This window comes from Colletotrichum phormii (genome assembly GCF_030913505.1).
Source record: "Colletotrichum phormii strain CBS 102054 chromosome Unknown BDP81scaffold_22, whole genome shotgun sequence".
Classification (NCBI taxonomy): Eukaryota; Fungi; Ascomycota; class Sordariomycetes; order Glomerellales; family Glomerellaceae; genus Colletotrichum; species Colletotrichum phormii.
This window is the reverse complement of record NW_026851464.1, coordinates 101,277-120,299: the sequence shown is the minus strand read 5'-3', so window position 1 is coordinate 120,299 and position 19,023 is coordinate 101,277. Positions and strand designations below refer to the sequence as shown.

The 19,023-nt window shown below is 53.3% G+C and overlaps 6 protein-coding genes and 1 non-coding gene across 7 annotated transcripts; 2 read left to right on the top strand and 5 right to left on the bottom strand.

The window, feature by feature from the left end:
- Window positions 1-672: 672 nt before the first annotated feature.
- BDP81DRAFT_436597 (uncharacterized protein) lies at window positions 673-1,142 on the bottom strand (the record flags this gene model as incomplete). The annotated part of the gene is made up of 2 exons (XM_060591148.1): window positions 673-956; window positions 1,035-1,142. The coding sequence occupies 2 exons, from the start codon at window positions 1,137-1,139 to the stop codon at window positions 753-755; spliced, it is 309 nt and encodes a 102-aa protein (XP_060440844.1). The 3' UTR covers window positions 673-752.
- A 1,101-nt stretch (window positions 1,143-2,243) lies between these two features.
- BDP81DRAFT_474619 (S-adenosyl-L-methionine-dependent methyltransferase) lies at window positions 2,244-4,472 on the bottom strand (the record flags this gene model as incomplete). The annotated part of the gene is made up of 6 exons (XM_060594696.1): window positions 4,188-4,472; window positions 4,061-4,152; window positions 3,949-4,030; window positions 3,767-3,854; window positions 3,272-3,695; window positions 2,244-2,340 (listed from the first exon to the last, which is right to left on the bottom strand). Exons 1-6 carry the CDS (start codon window positions 4,377-4,379, stop codon window positions 2,244-2,246), a joined length of 975 nt encoding a protein of 324 aa, XP_060440843.1. The 5' UTR covers window positions 4,380-4,472.
- A 2,389-nt stretch (window positions 4,473-6,861) lies between these two features.
- On the bottom strand, window positions 6,862-8,121 carry BDP81DRAFT_464240 (uncharacterized protein; the record flags this gene model as incomplete). Its single annotated transcript, XM_060594128.1, has 1 exon — window positions 6,862-8,121. One exon carries the CDS (start codon window positions 8,119-8,121, stop codon window positions 6,862-6,864), a length of 1,260 nt encoding a protein of 419 aa, XP_060440842.1.
- A 2,698-nt stretch (window positions 8,122-10,819) lies between these two features.
- Window positions 10,820-12,715, top strand: BDP81DRAFT_329182 (kinase-like domain-containing protein; the record flags this gene model as incomplete). The annotated part of the gene is made up of 1 exon (XM_060585287.1): window positions 10,820-12,715. One exon carries the CDS (start codon window positions 10,820-10,822, stop codon window positions 12,713-12,715), a length of 1,896 nt encoding a protein of 631 aa, XP_060440841.1.
- Window positions 12,716-13,005: 290 nt separating this feature from the next.
- On the bottom strand, window positions 13,006-14,503 carry BDP81DRAFT_436589 (uncharacterized protein). The gene is made up of 3 exons (XM_060591147.1): window positions 13,915-14,503; window positions 13,531-13,820; window positions 13,006-13,456 (listed from the first exon to the last, which is right to left on the bottom strand). The coding sequence occupies exons 1-3, from the start codon at window positions 14,237-14,239 to the stop codon at window positions 13,208-13,210; spliced, it is 864 nt and encodes a 287-aa protein (XP_060440840.1). The 5' UTR covers window positions 14,240-14,503; the 3' UTR covers window positions 13,006-13,207.
- Window positions 14,504-15,520: 1,017 nt separating this feature from the next.
- On the bottom strand, window positions 15,521-17,152 carry BDP81DRAFT_500049 (uncharacterized protein; the record flags this gene model as incomplete). The annotated part of the gene is made up of 5 exons (XM_060595501.1): window positions 16,589-17,152; window positions 16,401-16,517; window positions 16,181-16,367; window positions 15,989-16,122; window positions 15,521-15,929 (listed from the first exon to the last, which is right to left on the bottom strand). Exons 1-5 carry the CDS (start codon window positions 16,792-16,794, stop codon window positions 15,521-15,523), a joined length of 1,053 nt encoding a protein of 350 aa, XP_060440839.1. The 5' UTR covers window positions 16,795-17,152.
- A 607-nt stretch (window positions 17,153-17,759) lies between these two features.
- On the top strand, window positions 17,760-17,840 carry BDP81DRAFT_t287. The gene has a single exon. It is a non-coding gene; the product is annotated as a tRNA-Gly (tRNA).
- The last annotated feature ends 1,183 nt before the right edge of the window (window positions 17,841-19,023 follow it).

Sequence of the window (19,023 nt, the reverse complement as noted above, 5' to 3'; positions counted from 1 at the left end):
AAGACGAGGGGTAATGTCAGGCAAGATCAGAAATCAGGCTCTGCGGTAGTCTGCCTTGGGATTTGCCCTGTGTGCTGCGCCTTCAGGAGAACTGGGCGAGCTCTTCAAGCCAATCACATCGTCGCCATGCTTCTGAACCTCATACCAACGTCAAATAGCTAGGCGCCGACGAGCATTCGCGAATGATTGGCCAGAATTCGTAGAGGAAAACATCGAGAAGCCTAGCAAAAATTTTACATGGGGTTCGAATCGTCTCTAGCCGTCACTGCAGGGAACAGTCCTTGAGTTATCAGCATTGGAAGACAAAGCGTGTAGACAAGAGGAGCTCTCAGCTCTGGGGAAATGCACTTTGTCAAGAGATAAGGACGCCACGGATACCCCCCTTTTCCATACATCTTAGGTTTGAAATCTCCCAAACAGACCAAACACATTGGTTTGGCAATAGGGCCCGCCGAGAGAAGGAAGCCGATCAAGATTTGCGACATCGAGAAAGTCTTCCGAGGGCAGCTTCGGGTGGGCCGGTTGAAAAGGCCGCGTTTGTGGAGACAATATGGGGACATGCGGCCCCGCCCTTAATCTCAGCGGGATCGAAAACGGAAATCAAGCTTGTGATGCTGGGCTTCACGTTTCTGAAAGATCGAGAACAAGAGACAGTCTCAATATCTACGGAGTTTTGCAGCTCTTTAGGGATAAGATGTTCGCATACCTCCATGACTAACCGCTTCACAATGTCCGATCCGTCCATCTACCTCTTACTCGTCATCCTCCGTGGTCGCAGACCGAGCCTTTGGTCCCTTCCGCGGCCGAGTCTCATCACTTTGGCAGGTGGCTGGATCACGCCCACAGCCGGGCGGTCCCCGATTCGCACGATCTACAAGCTCTATACCCTCTTCGCGAGAAATGATTGCCGCTCGCGTCAGAAGTCGTGCGGGAGACGCAATAGCAACAGCAGGGGCCTGAAGAACTCACCATTAGCACAATTCGATTCGATTCTGGCAGTGAGTCACATATAATATTTAAACGAGGACTCATACCAGGGTTGCCAGGGCGAGGGCTGAATTCATGGAAAGGCCCAGTCCCAGTGCTCCAACGCTTCCCAGAGCGCTGATACTGGTAAGGACAAGAGCTTGAAGCTGCATCGTGTTTTCTTGGTGTTCGTGGACCGGAGCGGTTTATGAAATCAGATCTCAAATAAGGCAACAAAATTTTCGAGTGCTGGTGATGTCAATAACAATCTAGGCGTCGAGACAAGGGCGCGAGTCTTGAGGACTTATATAGACCACCCTCAAAACTCTAACTCAGTGATGCCGTCAAAACCTCACCATGTTGCTCAATAGCCTTACTTAGCTTACTCGCGATATCGCATCGGCCCAGATCGAGGAGTTCTACACAGAGAGCTTCGTTCGAGTGCAGGTTTGATCAAGCTTTCCTTCGGCGCTCCTTGATTCGCCAGTCCTTGCGGTGCAAGCCTTGGCCACGATGTTTTTGCTCGAGCACTTTCCCAACAGCGCCTTTAGAGCGTTCGAGGGAGGCTGAATCATAAAACAAACAGAGTCAGAGACGCTAACGCCCACCAGGATGAAACCAGACTACGGAAATATTCTAGTTTTGACTTGACTCAACATGTCGCCGTAACGATATCTCGGGTATTAGACTGTAGAGTCAGTAGAGAAACGCGTAAGAGCCGCTTGGCATCCAGGATGAGGCAACGATTGCTAATGTCAAGTTGGGGTGTTGACGCAGGGTGGAAGCTCTCAGAGGCCAACTGCAGTTAGGGGTAGAATGATGAATTACTGAAATCTGCTCCTCCCTCGACGTGTACTCCCTGCGCTGTATATATATCTGAGCTACTCCTTTGTTGCTTGGACTCCTTACTACCTCTGACTAGCCCCTATCCGGGAGGGCTCTGACAGCTACACGTAGTTTGAGCCTGCTCGAAACCTCAACATCGGCGTCGGCAACTTCACTCGGCCGTAAATAACTGCCGAAGCCGCAATAAGTGTCTCATCGTGCTCGATGATGATTCATTGAATGCTTGGGCAGCGCATTAGGAGACCTCTTCTTTGCAAGACCACCTGTCGTCTTTCCACAAAATAGTCTCCAGACTCTTAGATGACCAGGCAATACTTGCCACGGCCTGTCTTTCATCTAATTGCTCAATGTGAAGGACCGGCATACATTTATCCTCATTCACTTCATCCTGATCAGCGGGAAGCTCTCTATTCCGGAAGACAGCAACCTTCTCAGTTTTGCTGCTTTTGTCCATGGCCTGCCAACAAGACCCATTTCACCTCGAGATCTGAAAATTTCCTGATGCCCTGATACGATGAATGTTGCCATCTATGCATTCTCATCAGATCTGTACATCTAGAAAAAAAACTGACAAGTCCATACTACTGCTCAACGCGTCAAATCATTTAGAAAAGCGTCATCTACTTTGGAGCTCTCGCATAATTCGAAAGGCGACGGAAAGAAGTGGGATCGACGGTGTAAAACAAATATCTCTTCTATCCTTACTATCACCCCGCCGACTCAGGCTTTCGACTTTGTCCCGCTAACAAGAACAATAGACCTCTGTCGCAGCGCCACACATGGCGCTGCCGGTTACTGCCGTACGATACCGCTTTCCACAAGCCGATTACCCATCTTGTACGGTATATAGATATGACCCTCATACGGATCTTCCACTTAGAGGAATCAAGCCACTTTCTACTATCCCATCGAGTGCTGTTGGGCTACAGATACATTGCTCCACTCTTTTACCCACTCTTAACCCCTCACATCAGGAATACATGACAGTACGTCATTTACCCCTAGGAATCCCTGGCTTCCCTTCACCACCAAAATCGCCTATCTACACATGCCAATTCGTCACGATGGCCTCGAGCGACGATAGTGACTCTGAAGGGTCTGTACATTCCTGTATCAACGTTGCGATACTTCCTGAAGCCCTCTGTTTGCTTGTCTTGTAACAACAAACGAATAGCATTAGGCGAAGTCACACGGAACTTGCGAAGAGATAGGAGAAAGAAGACGAGGCCAGGATGCAAGCAGTGTGGGGTTGCGATTTGTAACTCTGATGATTGCTGGCACCTCTATCACGCTCAAAATATATAGGCAACCGAAGTACCTTTCAAATAGGGCCATTGATTGGTCGAGAAAACTCTTGGCTGCCCCTGAGTGGTCAGGATCCCTTCTGTGAATGTATCTGTAGCCCAACAGCACTCGATGGGATACATGTCTTCCACTTGATACCTCGCTTTGTGATAACCTCTCAATCTCAAATGGGCCTCCATACTTCTTCCCCAAATACTCAACAATAGCGGGCTTCAACTTGTGTCTCAATTTCTCTTTCTGCTCCGCGAACCAGTATCTCTCAACGGTTCCCGTAAGCAACGCTTCGAAAAGTGTACAGAACTGCTCAGGATCTCTGAAAGTTATGGGCTTGGGCATGGTCTCCGACTTGATTTCGATAAGCCCCGAAGCATTATACATGGCGGCCGCGAAGTAGGGATCATCCCATGCTCCAGGCGACCAGAGGCCGGTCAAATGGCACGACTTCTGTGGCCACGGAACCGGCTGTTGCCCGGGGATGCCCAAGTTTGCGACGGCGTCGCGTGTGTCATAGACCCAGCCTTCCGTTGCCCAGGTAGAGCTCGCGATGCGGCCGCCGGGTTTGAGGACGCGGTACAGTTCTACTCATGAGTCAGCAACAGACCAGCAAGCTGTGGTGATCTTTGATTTCCAAAGTTGGAGGCGGACATACCTGCTAGGTCTGCGTAGGGCTCAGCAACAACCATCAAGGCCATGCCAACTACAATGAAGTCAAAGCTGTCCAACTCGAATGGCAGGCTCTGCTGTAAATTAGCACGATATCGTCATGGCGTAGACCAACCAGAGTTCATGTCGAGCAGGATACTCATTTACTTGTGTAGGGAAGAAACCTACCGCAATATCCGCTTGGACTACGGTCGTATCCGTCCAGCCATCCTTCTCAACTCGGCTCCTAACATGCTCGATCTGACCACCACTGGAATCAGAACAAGTCAATTTTACAAACCCCTTCACTTCCTGGCCCGCCATCTTCAGCATCTCCTGGATACGGGCAGAAACCACGCCCGCACCGCAGCACACATCAAGGACCTCGATGGGCTTGTCGAGCGAAGCAATCTTGTTCTCTGTCAAACCGCAGTAGTCAGCAGCGGCTGTGTGATCGGAACGGTGATGTACTCGGTGTTGCGGTAAATGTTCCCGACTCTGGGGTTTCGCCAGAAGGAGGTGTGGTTGTCCCTGTCTCCGGCTGGGTCCAGGGCCGCGGGGTTGAGGAAGAGCTTGGACTGGCCGGGCGTCCCCTGACTTGAGTGAGTGTAGGATGCCATGACTACTTGACAAATTAGAGGTATTGGATTGCGATTGGGCTTGATTTTAGGATTTGGGTTCGTGTTCGTGTTCGTGTTTGTGTTCTAGTTGAGGATTGAGAAGCTGAGCACGACGTGCAGCAGGACGGCAGCTCATACATGTATGTTCGCTCTTCGTCTGTGCCCTCATGAATTAATGAGGCTTTCCATGGTCCCGAATGCGAAGTAGAAAGGCGATAACGCAGATGAGAGTAAGAAGAATTTGCATGTGCAATATAAACTCCAGAGGTTAAAAGGATAAGTATGCTACCACTTCACGAAACCAGATTCAAGATTGATAAAGGTGCGCGGAACTAAAGCCTCCTTCCAAAGGCAAATCAGTGTGTTTGGAGCTAAAGACCGATGGCCCGCCGACTCGCCAAATATTGTCTTTGGTTGGAGCCGGGGGAATACTAATCGGGCCTGGACTCCAATAATAGATGCAGTACCGCTTCGTGTGTGCAGATGATGGGATGAAGATGGACAGAGGTGATAACTTTGAGCTATGAGTACAAGCGCGTTTCCTGCGGACTGCTACCACTGTTTATGGACTTTGACAAAGCCTGTCGCTCCGAAGTAAATGCGCACCTGCACCTACAGATAGATACCTCTCGGCGATTTCCGTTGATTGCCGTCAAGCATATGCCAAGCCCTAGCTTCAATAAGCTATCGGACTGTGAGAAAGAAGAGCCGAGAGGGCAACCAGTTCATCGTGAGGGTAGGTTTGTTGGTCATGTGTGAGAGTTTAAGCTTAAGTGAGGTGGAGGAGTACCTCCGCAGTGCTCCGGTAGGTAAGAGGCCAGAACTTGTTGAGGAGTGGGGGATCGGGGGTGCTTGGGGGCGGTGGTCGGCACTTAGGTCCGTCCCGACGGCGCTTTTCGTAAGAGTCCGCCGATTATCAAGAACCCGCTCCGTGGCCGGTGGCGCTGTGTGGAGTCTGCCGGGCATCATTGCCGATGGCTTCTGGTGGATTTAAAGGAACCGCTCGCTTCCTCCAGCACAGACTTGATACGCGCCGTAGTCTTGGTTATAAAGAGGCGTCGAGCCAGTCAACTGTGGTTTCTCGGCATAACAGTTTGTCGTAGGGTATATATGGCGTTAATTGCTGCCCGTAATAAACGGCGTCGTTTTTGCGACACAGTTGGAATGTGATGGCATTTTTACATCAGACTCCCCTATGTTCATGGTTCACTTGCTATATTGACACGATTTAAGATGGGTGTATGCACTAATCGAGTAAATCAAATGTTTCTCTAGGGGAGAGCAACATGTTCTGTGATCATTCCGAGCTTTTAATAAGTAATCCTCCACTTTGCCGTTGCCTGGTTCCGAGATGCCAGCTCAAAGTATAATTACCAGCCACTCGGTGCCTCAACGGCAGAAACATCGGGTCTATCCGTGACCCAAGCTGCCCAGTCAGGAGAACAGCTTGACGAACGTAAATGTATTAAACCACCACCCGACGTTTTCGCACGGAAGCGTTCTCATGAAAAACAATCCAGTTACTCCTGGCGGTGCGAGATGATGAAACTGCAGTGAGAGAGTGTGTGCAATCACCTGAGGGACTCACTAGAGTTGGAGTAATATTGATTGATGAGTGAACGGCACAAAGTATCGACTATGAAGACAAATCATCCGTACCCAAGAATCAAGAAATACTCGGTATCGGATACGCACTCGCCTGTAGGATTGCGCGCAACTCAAAAGCGAAGCGCGCGCGCGCCTTGCACAAACAGGTGGCTGCGAATAGCCTCGCCAGGAACCCGAACTCCCACGACATCGTAAAGAACAGGCACATGATCACCTCCGTAATCCAACCCAAAAATAAAGCACAAGGGAAAAAGGAGACAAGGACTTCTTCCCTCTCTTGACGTCATATTCCCAAGGTAAGGCAAAAACAAAACGTGGCAAGGTAAAGTGAGGAAGGGTAAGGTGAGTTAGACACTAGTCGACGGGAGTAAGGTCACTCGACACCACCAAACCAAGGCAAAGGTACAAGCAAGCCACCTGACACTGTCAGACGGTTCGATTGCGCCCAAAACGTGAACTTACCGAGAAACCGAGACCGTCACGACACCGACATCACATTGTCGCGCAAGATGCGAAACGGATCTGATAAACGGGTGCGGAATCGACGTTTTCGATGCGTGCACGCGGTTGTTTTTCGTTGGGATTCTTACTTTCGTTGTCTTTCTTAAACACGCGTATCCCTGGAACATTAGTTATTTGAGGCCATGCGCCGGCTGGAGTCATATTTATCATGGAACAAACGTGTCTGCAGACCGATACATATAAACGGGAGGACAGAATGATCGCTTGTAACTGGGTACGCGCGCGCGTGTTCGCACAAGGGAAGAGGTAGCAGGTCAGGTAACTGAGAAAACGGATTAGAACTCATGATACAGTTGTATGTACACTTGATGGACATATATACAGTGCCCGCCGTCCCCGGCCGCCCTGCATGCTAGTCCAAGCCTCTTCTACGATCCCTTGCCGCCAACGCCCGCACGCGTGCGGCGTCGGGCTGCGGCTTCTGAATACGGCACGCTGATTCTTCGGGAGTCCTCCTACTGATACTACTATTGCTAATGCCCTTGGCGGGGCTGGCGTCACGCCGGCGGTGGAGATGGGGTATCTTTGGTGAGGACGCGCGGAAAGATTGGGGTATCGAACGGAAAGGAGATTTGCTGTCAAGGTAAGACGCCGCCGTTGTTGTTGTTGTTTTTGTTGTTTCTGGTTTAGGTGTTGGTGTTTCTGAAGACTCCATCAAGTCGTCATAGAGGTCGAAGGGAAGCTGGGTTGTCGAGAACTCTTCTTCGCAGTCGTCTTCCTCAATGGCGCTGTCGGTGTATTCACTAGGTTGCTCCTCCTCCACGGTAGATTCACGCGTCAAACGGTGCTCCTCTAAATCAGAGACCGACGTCGTCAGGGAACCAGGATCTTCAGACTGTGAGGTGTCTTCTTCCTCATCGTCTTCATCGTCAAGACAATGGAGCCGTCTCCCTTCAAGTCGGCCGGACTCGGATCCAGAGAATGATAGTGTTCGCGCGGGTGTGAGGTTGTGGAGGTGGTAGCTGTGGTCGTGGTCATGGTCGATCGGGGACGACGCAGAGGTGTCGGACTGCATTGTCATAGAGCGAGGGGAAGGAGGGAGGTCCGTGGTGATGGCGGAGGAAGAGATAGAAGTCGAAATGTGAAAGGGTTCATGCGTCATAATAGGCTTATCGTCATCATCATCATGAAAGAAACAGGGACCGTCGTCGAGACTGCTGAGATTGGTGCTCGCCGTGCGAGAACTGCATCGATCACTGAAGGAAGTGCCGGTGGAGGATGCATAGTAGCCTTGCGCGCATGAATAGTCGTCGGGGAGGTAGCTTGAGAAGAGTCGCACCAGGGAGTCGAGAGAGCGTGTTCGGAAGAGCTGCAGGGCGTACGACCACTGCGCCGTGCCGACGAGCTTGGGGTTCGCAATGATCTCGACAGCAGCGAGGTCAAGCGACGCGTTGAGTTCTTTCAAGCGCTGTTCCTTGCGGTCGGCCATGAGACGGTGGAACTCGTCGGCGGTGTCGGCGACGTGGGAGATCTCGCAGACATCATTGTGAAAGGCGTCGGGGTCCTGAATGCTAGAGGGAATGGTGTTGTATTGGTCTTGCAGTTTGGTGGAGAGATCGTCTCTCTTCATCCCAAACTTCCAGAAAGGCCAAGCACAACCCGGTTCGTCCATGTTAGGGCGAGACCGTACTGAAGAGGGTAGTCGACGACGAGGAGTAGTTGTCGAGTGGTAGTAGAAGGCGTCGGAGTGGAGAGAAGGTCGGTTTAGGTAGTTCGGAGGAACAGGGTGAAGGGCTGGTGAGGCCCGTGGCTTCGGTTTGCTCGATGGTAGAAACGGTGGGTTTTAAGTGACGACATGAAGAACATTTAGATGCAACTGCAGAGGGTATCCATTGTGAATATTCAGGTGTCCGTGAGGAGCAAGTTGTGAAGATTGGGGTTGTTGACGGGCTCGTTGTGATGAGGATGGATGGTTTCAGGGCGTGGAGACACCGAGGAGCGCGGGAATGAGTTGGTCGGGGGGGTGCCCGGACGCAATGTGCGTGAAGCCTGAGTCGGACGAACTTCATGCCGATTCAAAACATCGCCAAAAGTCACGTGCAGCCGGAGAGAATTGCAAAGATGACGGGAAAGTGGAAGGGACCCGGAGACGCTAGTGCTACGCTAGGCACATCTAGCGCCAACAGGAGGCCCTGCGGGTAACGCCATATCCCTGTTATGTTCGACGAAATCGGAATACGAAGGCAGGGCTGACCTGACATTCTAAGACTCCGCCACTCTAGCGAACCAATGGGAAAAGACTGAATGATGCAGGGTGGCATAGTGTTCTGAGTCCCGACCAATGACTGAGCTTACTAAGGCTGCAAGCGTCAGAGCGGATCCACTCACGCAAGCCACGAGACGACATTTTTAACTTGGTTGGCCCGGGCGCAGGCAGTGAACTGCAGCCAGGCTCTGCTCTCACTCACTCTTCCTCTCCGTCTGGCTCGGAGTGTGAGTGTCCAGTTGGTGTTGGGCTCTCACACTCTCTCAGGCTTTCACTCTCGGTGGCGACACAATTGAGAGCCTGCTTCCGCGCTGCAGCGCGATGAGGATGGGAAAAGGAAGAAGAGTTGCTTGGCCGGGGATGACGAGAGGCGGCGACAGAAATCCAACAGGATGGCTCAGTCATCAACACTCGCTTCCACAGCCAATCACCAAGTGACTCCTGGTTGTTGGCCGTTCTCACTCATTTCGACTCACCAAGATTCATCAAAATCCACTCATTTGTCAGAGTTATCGCCTTATCCCGATTTGCGATATCCGACACTCTCATGGCTAGTAGCCAGTCTTCACTCTTCAATCAGTCTGACACATCATTCTGAATCTCCCGACAAACTGTTTTCTCATAAGAAACCTCTTTCTTCCGCACCTGTCCCAGTCACGAACGGCCCGTTGTCGCTGTTTCTCCAGTTTCCATCTCATTCGCCTCGACGCGTGAATACGGAACGTCAAGTGACTTTGTCCCGTTGATTCTCATTGCGTCAGGTTGTGGTCAACTGTCAGAGGCCTGGCGGGCACTGCAAGACCTGCAGACTCCTCGTCTCACTCACAATCACACAATGATCCTCCCCGACGTGCGCCGTTCAGGCCGTTGAATGAGAGGTGCTGTTGTGGCTGGGTGAAGGTCAACGTTCTGGTTTGGCTTGATGAACGATTGAAGTGCTGAAGACTCTCACACGATGAAGGCAATGTCACTTCACATCCGCCCATGAAATACTTTTGCCCCTCAGTCGACCAGGGCTGACGCCGTGTCAGATCTCAAATGAGAACGATCTCCCCTATGGGCCTCCAGCGCCATGCTCGGTTAGAAGCCCTGCAGTCCGGGTAACCCATCATTTCAGTCGATTTTCCTCTTCCCCTCACCTCTTCTCCAAGACCAAAGCCAACCGGCCCCAGGCACCCGTCTCGTTCCACAGGGCTCGATGACTCTTTAAACCTAGGGATATGCGCGCGTTCCAAACTCATCTTCCATGCTCAGTGCGTATGTTTCGGCCCTCGTTGCGGCCACACTCAAAGATATCGCTGAGTGTGCTGACACTGAGCGAATCTCACTCGAACACTCAAGTTGCTGCTAGAGCAGCGTAATCTTACAATAGTATCTTTGCCCTGCTGGTCGGCCGATAAACTACTTGAGGCTGAGACTCCATCAGCAGGACCTCCCATAAGGTCCCAAGGTCCCTCCCCCCGTCAGTTCAAGTCAGCTCAACCCCGTTCACTCCCCGTTTCTCCCGTTCCCCGCCGTCGCCTGCTTTCCAGTTGACATTTGGCTCATCTGTCCATCTGTTCATCTGACGTCTAGTCCTGTCCGTCTGCCCTTCTCCAACACTCCAACAGAACAGCTTGTTGGCAGTGCTCAGGAGGCTCATTAATGCTGTGCTGTTCCTGCATCTGTACCCGGCAGAGATACTGTCTCTCTCTTCCTGTTCCTTTTCCCTTTTCCTCATTCATAAATCACGCCTCGGCCAACCTACAGACCGCTAGGCTCTGAGCCCTGCTCATCGCAAAAGATCTAATCACGCTCACCCTGCCGCGCGCCATCTCACTCTCACTCAACTCGCCTGTCTGCCTGGCCATACCAGGATAGACGACATCTTACCTCACACCAAACTTACGTGTCCAGGCCAACCCATCCCGGCCGGACTCACTCACCTTATTGCCACTGCGACAACGGCGACTCACCTCCTCACATACCACCCGCCATCCGGAGTGCCTGGCGTCGTCTCTGAGTCTATCTCCCCGTAAGGTATCCGTAACTGCCGGCCGTCGTCAATCGAACCGCGCATGGGCCACGGGAGGCTAGGCAACATCGTCATCCCTTCCCTCGCTTGATGGGAGACCGCCGGGTCCGCGGCTCCGAGGAGCCGTCGGAAGAAAAGACGGAACCATTCTCTCAATCTGAAATCGATGCCCGCATGAGAAACATCCGTGTAGAGGAACCCTTTGACCTCATCTCAGCCGACCCCGTACCGCTCGACAAGCTGCGTGTCGAGGAGCATCACCACAAGCAGGGCATCCGCATCCTCGTTCGACCCCTCACTCGGAGCCGTTCGGTGAGCCCAGGCAACTACAACTGCCAATGGCTTGCCCTCCGCGCAGAGGTTGCGTCTGAGCAGGAACCACAACATAAAGTCCTTGCCGTCTCCCAGACGTCCCGGGACATCAAGTTCTCTGTGCGCATCCCGCCGGAGCGGTTGGATGACAACACGCCCCGCCCGCCGTTGTGGTGCGAGCTCTACTATGATCCGACGAGCGATAACCAGATTCTGCTGAATAGATCCGAGGTACCAATCTCGTTAACGAGGATATCTGATGATCCCGGTTCTTGCGCCAGCTGGGGAGTCAATCCGGGAGCCCCCAAGGCGCTGTCACCAGGTACATGGAGGATAAACGTTCGCGATGTTGAAGTCCTTGACTTTAGGATCTTGGAGAAGCGACCCGCCTACTTCAGACATGCCGATTCGGACCTCAAAGACGAACTACCCTCAAGCTCAAATCCAGATGCCCTCAACGCCTCTGGCAAGCGGTCATTCACCGCCGACGATGGTGAGCCACGGTCCGAGAAAAAGGCGCGCACGACAGAGGAGGCCGGCATGGTGAAGAAGGAGAAGGAAGACGGTGTCATCATGTTCCTCAGGCCACAAGCACAACCACTCGTCTTCCCCCTACCGACAGAAGCCAAGGGCAGAGAGCTCGTAGCGACAAACGGCCACGCCCTGCTCGACATGCAAAAGGAGGAGACGGTAGTCATCCCCGGCGGCTGCGAGATCGACGAGTACACAGTCTCCAAGCGCGACCAAATCGCCTCCACTACCCTCTCCTCCGTCTTCACAGCCGAGCACTCCAACGTCCCAGACGGCATCGTCACCGTCAAAGTCCTAAAGACCCGCACGGCCAACGCAAACGCCAACAACGTGACCAAGCCTCAGGACAACAACGAGCGGAACGTGATCCGGCAGGCCGACATGTGGCTCCGCGAGTACCAGTCCCAAGACGACCTCAATCACGAGTCCATCGTCAAACTCTACGGCGGCGACGCCCGCTACCTCTCCCTGTATATGGAGCACGTCGACGCAAAGGACCTCAGCGCCAAGGGCGTCTGGCGCTCCCACGTAGACCACAGCTTCCTCGGCGACCGCGCCGACGCCTTCGCCATCGCGCGCGATATCAGCGGCGCCCTACACTACCTGCACAGCAAGAACCTCGTCCACAACGACATCAAGCCCGCCAACATCCTCTACTCGCCCTCCCGCGGCGCCGTGCTCTGCGACTTCGGCCTGTCGACGCACACCAGCGGACCCGTGACGACGGGCGGCACGCCGTACTACATCCCGCCCGAGTTCATCGGCAAGAAGCTCCGCGGCCCGCCGTCGGACGTCTGGGCGCTCGGGGTGACGATGCTCTACGTGCTGGGCAAGATCTCCTTCCCGGACGCCCGCTCGCGGAAGCAGCCCAAGCAGACTGCGCTGTACTGGATGATTGCCGACGTGAACCGGCCCGCGCCGAGCCCGCAGCAGAGGGCCCCCGGCCAGCCTTGTCCTGCTGTGGATCTCATGTACAGATGGCTGAGCGAGGTTGCGGTGGCGAGGGAGAAGCTGTACCCGCGCGACAAGCTCGAGCGGCTTGTTTCTGATATGTTGATACCTGCACCGACACAGCGGATCACAATGGCTCGCGTCGTGAGAGAGCTATATGTGATGGAGCAGCAAGCTCTTGCGAAGAGGTGATTGGTTCCGCTCAACACTTACTTTTCTTATGTTTTGGCATGGATTTAATCTGGATTATACGTTGTTGTTTTGGTCGAGATAGACGTCACTGCCCCGGCAGTACGCGCATGAAGTTGCATGATGTTTGCGAGAGATACCACTGATGTTGAGAAAGTAGCATGCATGGTTTTGAGTAAATGTTTTTTGTGGATTTGGGGATTCACACCGGCCTCGTTCAGTAACATTGACGCAGGTCAGGTCGCATTGCATTTGGTCACATTGGTTCGCATCTCATATACACACATCCATATACCTGAGCATAGCATTTTTTTTTTCAGGATTTTCCTATTCATTATCATGTCGGTTATCCAGAGGATGAACTGGTATCAAGCATCCATGTACATTAGAAGCACAAACGCATTTCTCATGCTGTTCCCCCTCCACCGTGATGTATGTCTAATGAAGACATTACCTTTACCTGCCCGTCTCGTCCTCCACGGCCAGTGCAAAGCTTTACAGGCTCATGCCGAAGACAAATGCCATGCTAAGTCCGACGACGGATGAGAGGGCGAGCATGTGAGCTCCGCTGCCCGCTGCGCCGCTGGAACCGCTGCCGGAGGTGGAGTTGCCGGTGCTGTTCCCGCTGGTGCCGTTGGTCCCGTTGGCGCTCTGCTCCTGGATGGTCTGAACCGTCACGCCCTCGGTCTTGCACTGATCCGAGGGAAGGGTGGTCGCATTCGAGGTGAAGCGGATATCGGCGCACTGCCCACCAGGTTAGCATCCCGCTATCTACTGAAGTAGGTACTTCACACAAGAAGATGGTAGAGTGGACATACGTTGTAAAGGCCAGACCCAGACTCGCCGACAGTCACGACCTGGATACTTCCCTTTTGACCGTCCTTTGCGGGCGTCGGCAGCGCAAGCTTCTCGACACAGAGAGTGCCTGAGCCGGTGGCGTTCCAGAACTCGGGGGTGAGGGTGATGTTGTGCGTTGTGACGTTGCCGCCGGACTCGATGCCGAGGTTGATGAAGACGTACGTCCAGTCATGGTGCAGGTCAAGCTCGATGGAGCCGCCGTCGAGAGGCCAGTCTGTCACGTTGCCTCTGCCGTAGGGGACGCCGGCACCTGGTGAGGAAGTCAGCTTATGTCACTTCGAGCCTTCGAGTGATGGACAGGATATGTTGGTGGGGGCGGGTAGGAAAGGGAAAGACGGCCATACATGGGTAGGTCCACTGTGAGTAGCCCGTCAGGTTTGTCCCGCTGAGGGTATCAGCGCGCCATGACGGGTAGGCGAGGCCAAAGTGAGCGGATGCAAAGTTGGCGGCACCGAGGGCGAGGAGGAGGGTCTTGAGGGCCATGATTGTAGGTGGTGTGAGATCGACAGAGCTCGTAACTTTGTACAGTGGGTCAGGTGAAGGGATCAACGACTGGGAGGTACTGCCAAGAAGATGAAGAGGAGGAGGGTTGGAGATATGAGTGAGAAACTTCTGCGAGGTAAGCACTTTTATAAACACATCAACCTCCGCGTGCAATACCTGCAGCATACCTTAAATGGGTAGCTTATCCTTTCCTTTGGGATGTCACGTAGCAGGGATCTTAGCTGTGAGCATCGTGGCAAGTAAACTAAGGTAGGCCAGTTCCAGCGCGAAGGAAACTCCCTCAGACGCCACAATGCGAACAAAAACGGCTTAGACTCGTGGTGAACTACGGCGATGCCCTGCGCTGCTGCCCTATGGGAATCAGCTGGCTGGCGGGTATACGGTAAAATCACAGTAGCATCCCGTTACATTGAGCAGTTCTCGTGGTGACAAGGAATAGGAAGCATAGAGAATTCGGAATGAGAGACCGAGGCGAGCAGTTCCGCAACGGGAAAGTAGACCAATGGAGGGCACCAATTGAGCAAGTTTATTTCCACTCAGGCAAGGTCCCTGGGCCTAGCGAGAATCTGGCTGGTCTTTGAGTGAGATCTCTAAGAAGCAAACGGCGGCCTGAATGTTTCCTTCGTGGAAACGGCCGTCTGGCTGACTTGAAGTTGGGCGGGAGGCTCAAGACGGGAATGGTCCACCTGTTTGGGCGGCGAATCAGAGTTGGTGGATGGCGGGGGCGGGGGAGTGGCGGGCGCTAGCGCGGATGCAAGTATCTTGCTCAAACTCACGCACTCTCCCCCGGTTATGGCTCCCGAATGGGCGTTCCTCAGTGCTGGGGAGACGGCACGCGCGGATTGGTGCAAGTACATGAAGAACGGAGGTTGTCGTGGCCGGTGGAATGAGCTGAACTGCTTGTTGTCGAGGCAATCTGTCAGTCGAGGCCAGTCTGTCAGCTGTTAGAGAGTCGACTTGTGGCTCAAGTTAGATGTCACGTGTGCATATGTTGCCAACAACTCTCGATTCCTTGGTCTTAAGACCTTGTGAAGATGTTGATGCTGCTGTCATATCATAGGAAAAAGCTGAAGGGCGCTAAAAGATCCTTAAGATGCACTTGGAAGATTGGTTAGGGCGATGCCGGATGTTGCAAGAAGCGGCTCAAACAGAAGTGAAGTTAAACCACGATAGAATTCGAAACGGCAACACCACACGCTTTCTTGTGGTGAGCGAGCGTATTACGACGTGAGAACGGGTTGTGAAAACAAGTCCATGGTATCCAGGAATTACCATGTCACCGAAGGCAAGTAAATCTCACGGACTTGACCATAAGACATTTCTCCAAGCTCGCCGACAGCCACACCCAGAGACACCGACTTAGCACTGTTTGAAGTCATCATATATCTACTAGAAGACGCATGTGAGATGATTGATAGTACCTAGAATACAAGACCTGCATTTTCCCTACAACTTGGGGAGCTGGTTAAGAGACCACAAACCAGTCTCATCCGTATACTGCTCTCCCCCAACGAACCCCCCAGAAACAGGTCCTCTCCCAGCCTGCCAGAACGGAATCGTGACAAAAATATCCTTACTCGTAATATTCGCCACAAACACCCCAGCATCTCCCAAATCCCACCGCACAATCATCCCAGCAGGCGCCGGCGTCCCAGGCACAAGCGGCCAAATCTGCCCCTCGCCCCATCCTAGCGTATTATTCGCGCGGTCGACGCATCTCGAAGCAATCACGTGCCCATCCTCGTAGGTGGCTAGGTACTCTGAGCTGATCTCGGTGCCATCTTGCGCGTGCGAGTGCCACCAGACAACGGCGTAGGGCCCAAGGCGCGCGTGGCCCCAGAAGGCGGCCGGGAAGCTTCCTGAAAGGGGCGGTCGACCCAGGTCTTGTCGTGGTAGCCGTAGCCAGAGAAGGACATGGTCGTGTCGTCGAGCTTGAGGTCGACTGCTGCTTCGGCGTCGGGGAGGGCGTTGGCCCAGGCTACGCCTTCGACGTTTTTCTCGTTTACGCCGGCCGCGTCGGTGCCGCAGGTGTAGTGGGGGGCGACGGTCTGCAACAATCAACTTGTCAGTCTGGAGCATTTACTCATACCGTAGAGATGGACTCACGTTGCCTCGCAAGATGAGACTTCCATAGATACCGGTCTCGGGCGAGTTGATGGTGACGTTGTACACCGGTCTCGGCTGCAACAAGCTCGAGCCCGACCAGCTGACCTCGCTGCCGCCGAAAAAGTCTACGCGCATGCTCTTGTCCGCCCTCTCAATGATGTTGGCCATTTCGAAGTTGACTCCGTAGCTGAAGGCCGTGCCATTGGCAAAGGATCAGAACAGGGATACGTGGTACTGCGTGGTGCCTACATCCGCGCCGTTGTCGGTCGGTCTCTGGACCTCAAAGTTGAAGACGACTGTCTCGTTGGTCGAAGGGTTCATCGCATCAAAGTACCAGCTGCGGGTACCTGTGTCAGTTCCATGAACGGCAGCAGGGGGGCAAGCTGCATGTAGGGTCTGATGACGTACGAGTCAAAGGTAGTTGCGTTCGGGCCAGGGTCGATCTTGAAGAAATCCGCTTCACCGAGGGCCTCCGTGGTGAACTGGACCTTGGTCGTGCCATTGTAGTAACCCTTGCCGAGTTGGATGACACGATCTCCGGTGTTCGTCTCGGCAGCGCAGCTGGATGCCGAGACGGCTGCTGCTGCGAGCAGACAAGCTTTTGTATGCTTCATGGCGGGGGTGTCGTTGACAGCGGAACGAGTCGAGATAGAAGCCCTTGAGACAAACAGGTGTTTCGTAGACCGAATTGGACGTTTCGAGGATCACTACATGTTAGCTTATATATAGTAGAGTAAATCCCCATCGACCAAAACTTTGCGAAGCTAAGAAAAAGAGAAACTCGATTCCAAGACCTCTCGCTACACCCCCACAGCCAACACTGCCGCATTTCCTCAATAGAGACTGGTCAAGGCTAACTAAGCTGACCAAGCTCCCCTGACGTCGCATCACGGATATAAGCCGAAGTCTCCGATTCAGGAGGCGCATCGAAAAACGCTCACAAATCCCTCGATTCCCACGGCTTCACGAAGTGTTATTGTCCGGATAGTATTGCAGCGTAGGTGGATTACGGCATCAGTGTCGGTCTCGGTTCTCCGCCAAATTAGAGTCGCGGCTCGGTATCGGTTTCGACGGTGGTGTTCGCTTGAGGGGTACTGCAGTTCCTCATTTCCCGCATGTCATGCTCTCGAAGGGAGCTCGAAGGACCCCGAGCATCGGGAGTTCCTGATTGCCGAATGGAACCTCATTACGTGAGAAGTCGGCGATTAGTCTGTCGGTCTCGGTTGTACCGCATGCTCCGGATCCGGGGCCAGAGTGGTTCTCCAAGGCTCCGGCTCCAGCTTCAGCCCGGGCACCGCTCCGGAATTTCTCCACCCCTCGACATGGACGTCATCATTGACTTTCCCTGGCCACAGCCGCCAAGATCGGTAAGGACGCAGTGCCTTGACGAAACAAAGTTTGGTCCGTCCCCGCTGCCGAGTTTATGTCGACTTCAGTCATGGAAACACCCCACCACACCCCCGTCTGTGCTCGCGAAGCTGGCGTTTTGCGCGCGCGAAGATGCGATCTTTCGAGCGCGCCGCGGCCATCATGGCGCGCGAAATCGCGTGGTATACCAGAAGCTGAGTAAGCTCAGCCAGCGTCGATGGTTTAGTGGTAAAATTCTCCGTTGCCATCCAGCAGCGTCGGGGAGCCGGGGGTTCGATTCCCCCTCGACGCAAGCTTTTGCACGGCAGCACGTATTCCTCCCCGTCCAGGTGGTAATTGCCCGCTGTAACTTTTGCTGCTAGCAGACTAGGTGATTGATATTAGTTGACCGTTGACGCACATCACCCAACTTGTTGTCTTCTTGATGCTCAATCGGCGCCTTCGAGTCTATTGCGAAGGCTATCCGCTCATAGAACTCAACAATGCCAGACTCAGTGACGCATCGGCCCGAATGAAGCTGATCTGATCATCTTGTTTCGCCGGAATTGGATGATTGGTTTCTTGGATAGGGCAGTCTTGGCGGTCAAGAGTAAGATCTGGGGAGACTTCGGAAACGTCTAAAGAAAGCACTGAAATACGGGCGAGCACAACATCGTATCAGATCGTTGCGCTGCGCCGCGGTGACACTCGTGAACGTGTACGAGCTATAATGTCGTCGGCGTGGATGAATGGCATCGTGAGATCAGACATTGCCTTGGGGATGTGACGATGCAAACGATGCGACCTTTGGTTCCAAAACCACGGCAGTCAAAGCGAAGATATCTTGACCGATTGACTCAACGTAAGGCGACCAATAATGGTTCATCAATTGAGACCAAATGAAGGGTCACCGAAGATGTTGCATCATGTGTGCCCAGATTTCAGTGTTGAGAAATGGGCAACGGCGCGATTGGCATGAAATGGACGGGGAAAGTTGCGGCGGCCTCAAGTCACTCGGTACCTTTTCTCGTGCCATGTGGGGCTACTCCCCAAGCGAGCGAGCCAATGGATCCACCATAAGAAATCCGCCCACCGTTCAGCCCCGTCCTGGCCGCATGGGTACATTGATGCTGACCATTACGATGCTGAACCAAAGTCCTTTTCATTTAGCAACACGATATGATGGTAAAGTATCTGGTATACTAGCTTGAGATAATATGTTAAGTAGTTTTGGGTTGCCACAAGTTTCAAGCAAAATTGCAGGCCATGTTTGAAGCATATCGCGTGGTGTTGAATGGTGCTGCAGTAACATTTAATGGGCGTTGCATGTCTCGCAAATTGACTATCCCTGCTTGCGATCAGCGCACGGGCCACTGAGGCCAAAATCGCTGCGCCTTGGGAAACCGGCACAGGCAACCACTCAGAAGAAGCGGGCCTGAGTCACTGAACAGTTCAAATCCCCAGGCATCCCTCGCGCATTTCGACTGCCAGACCTC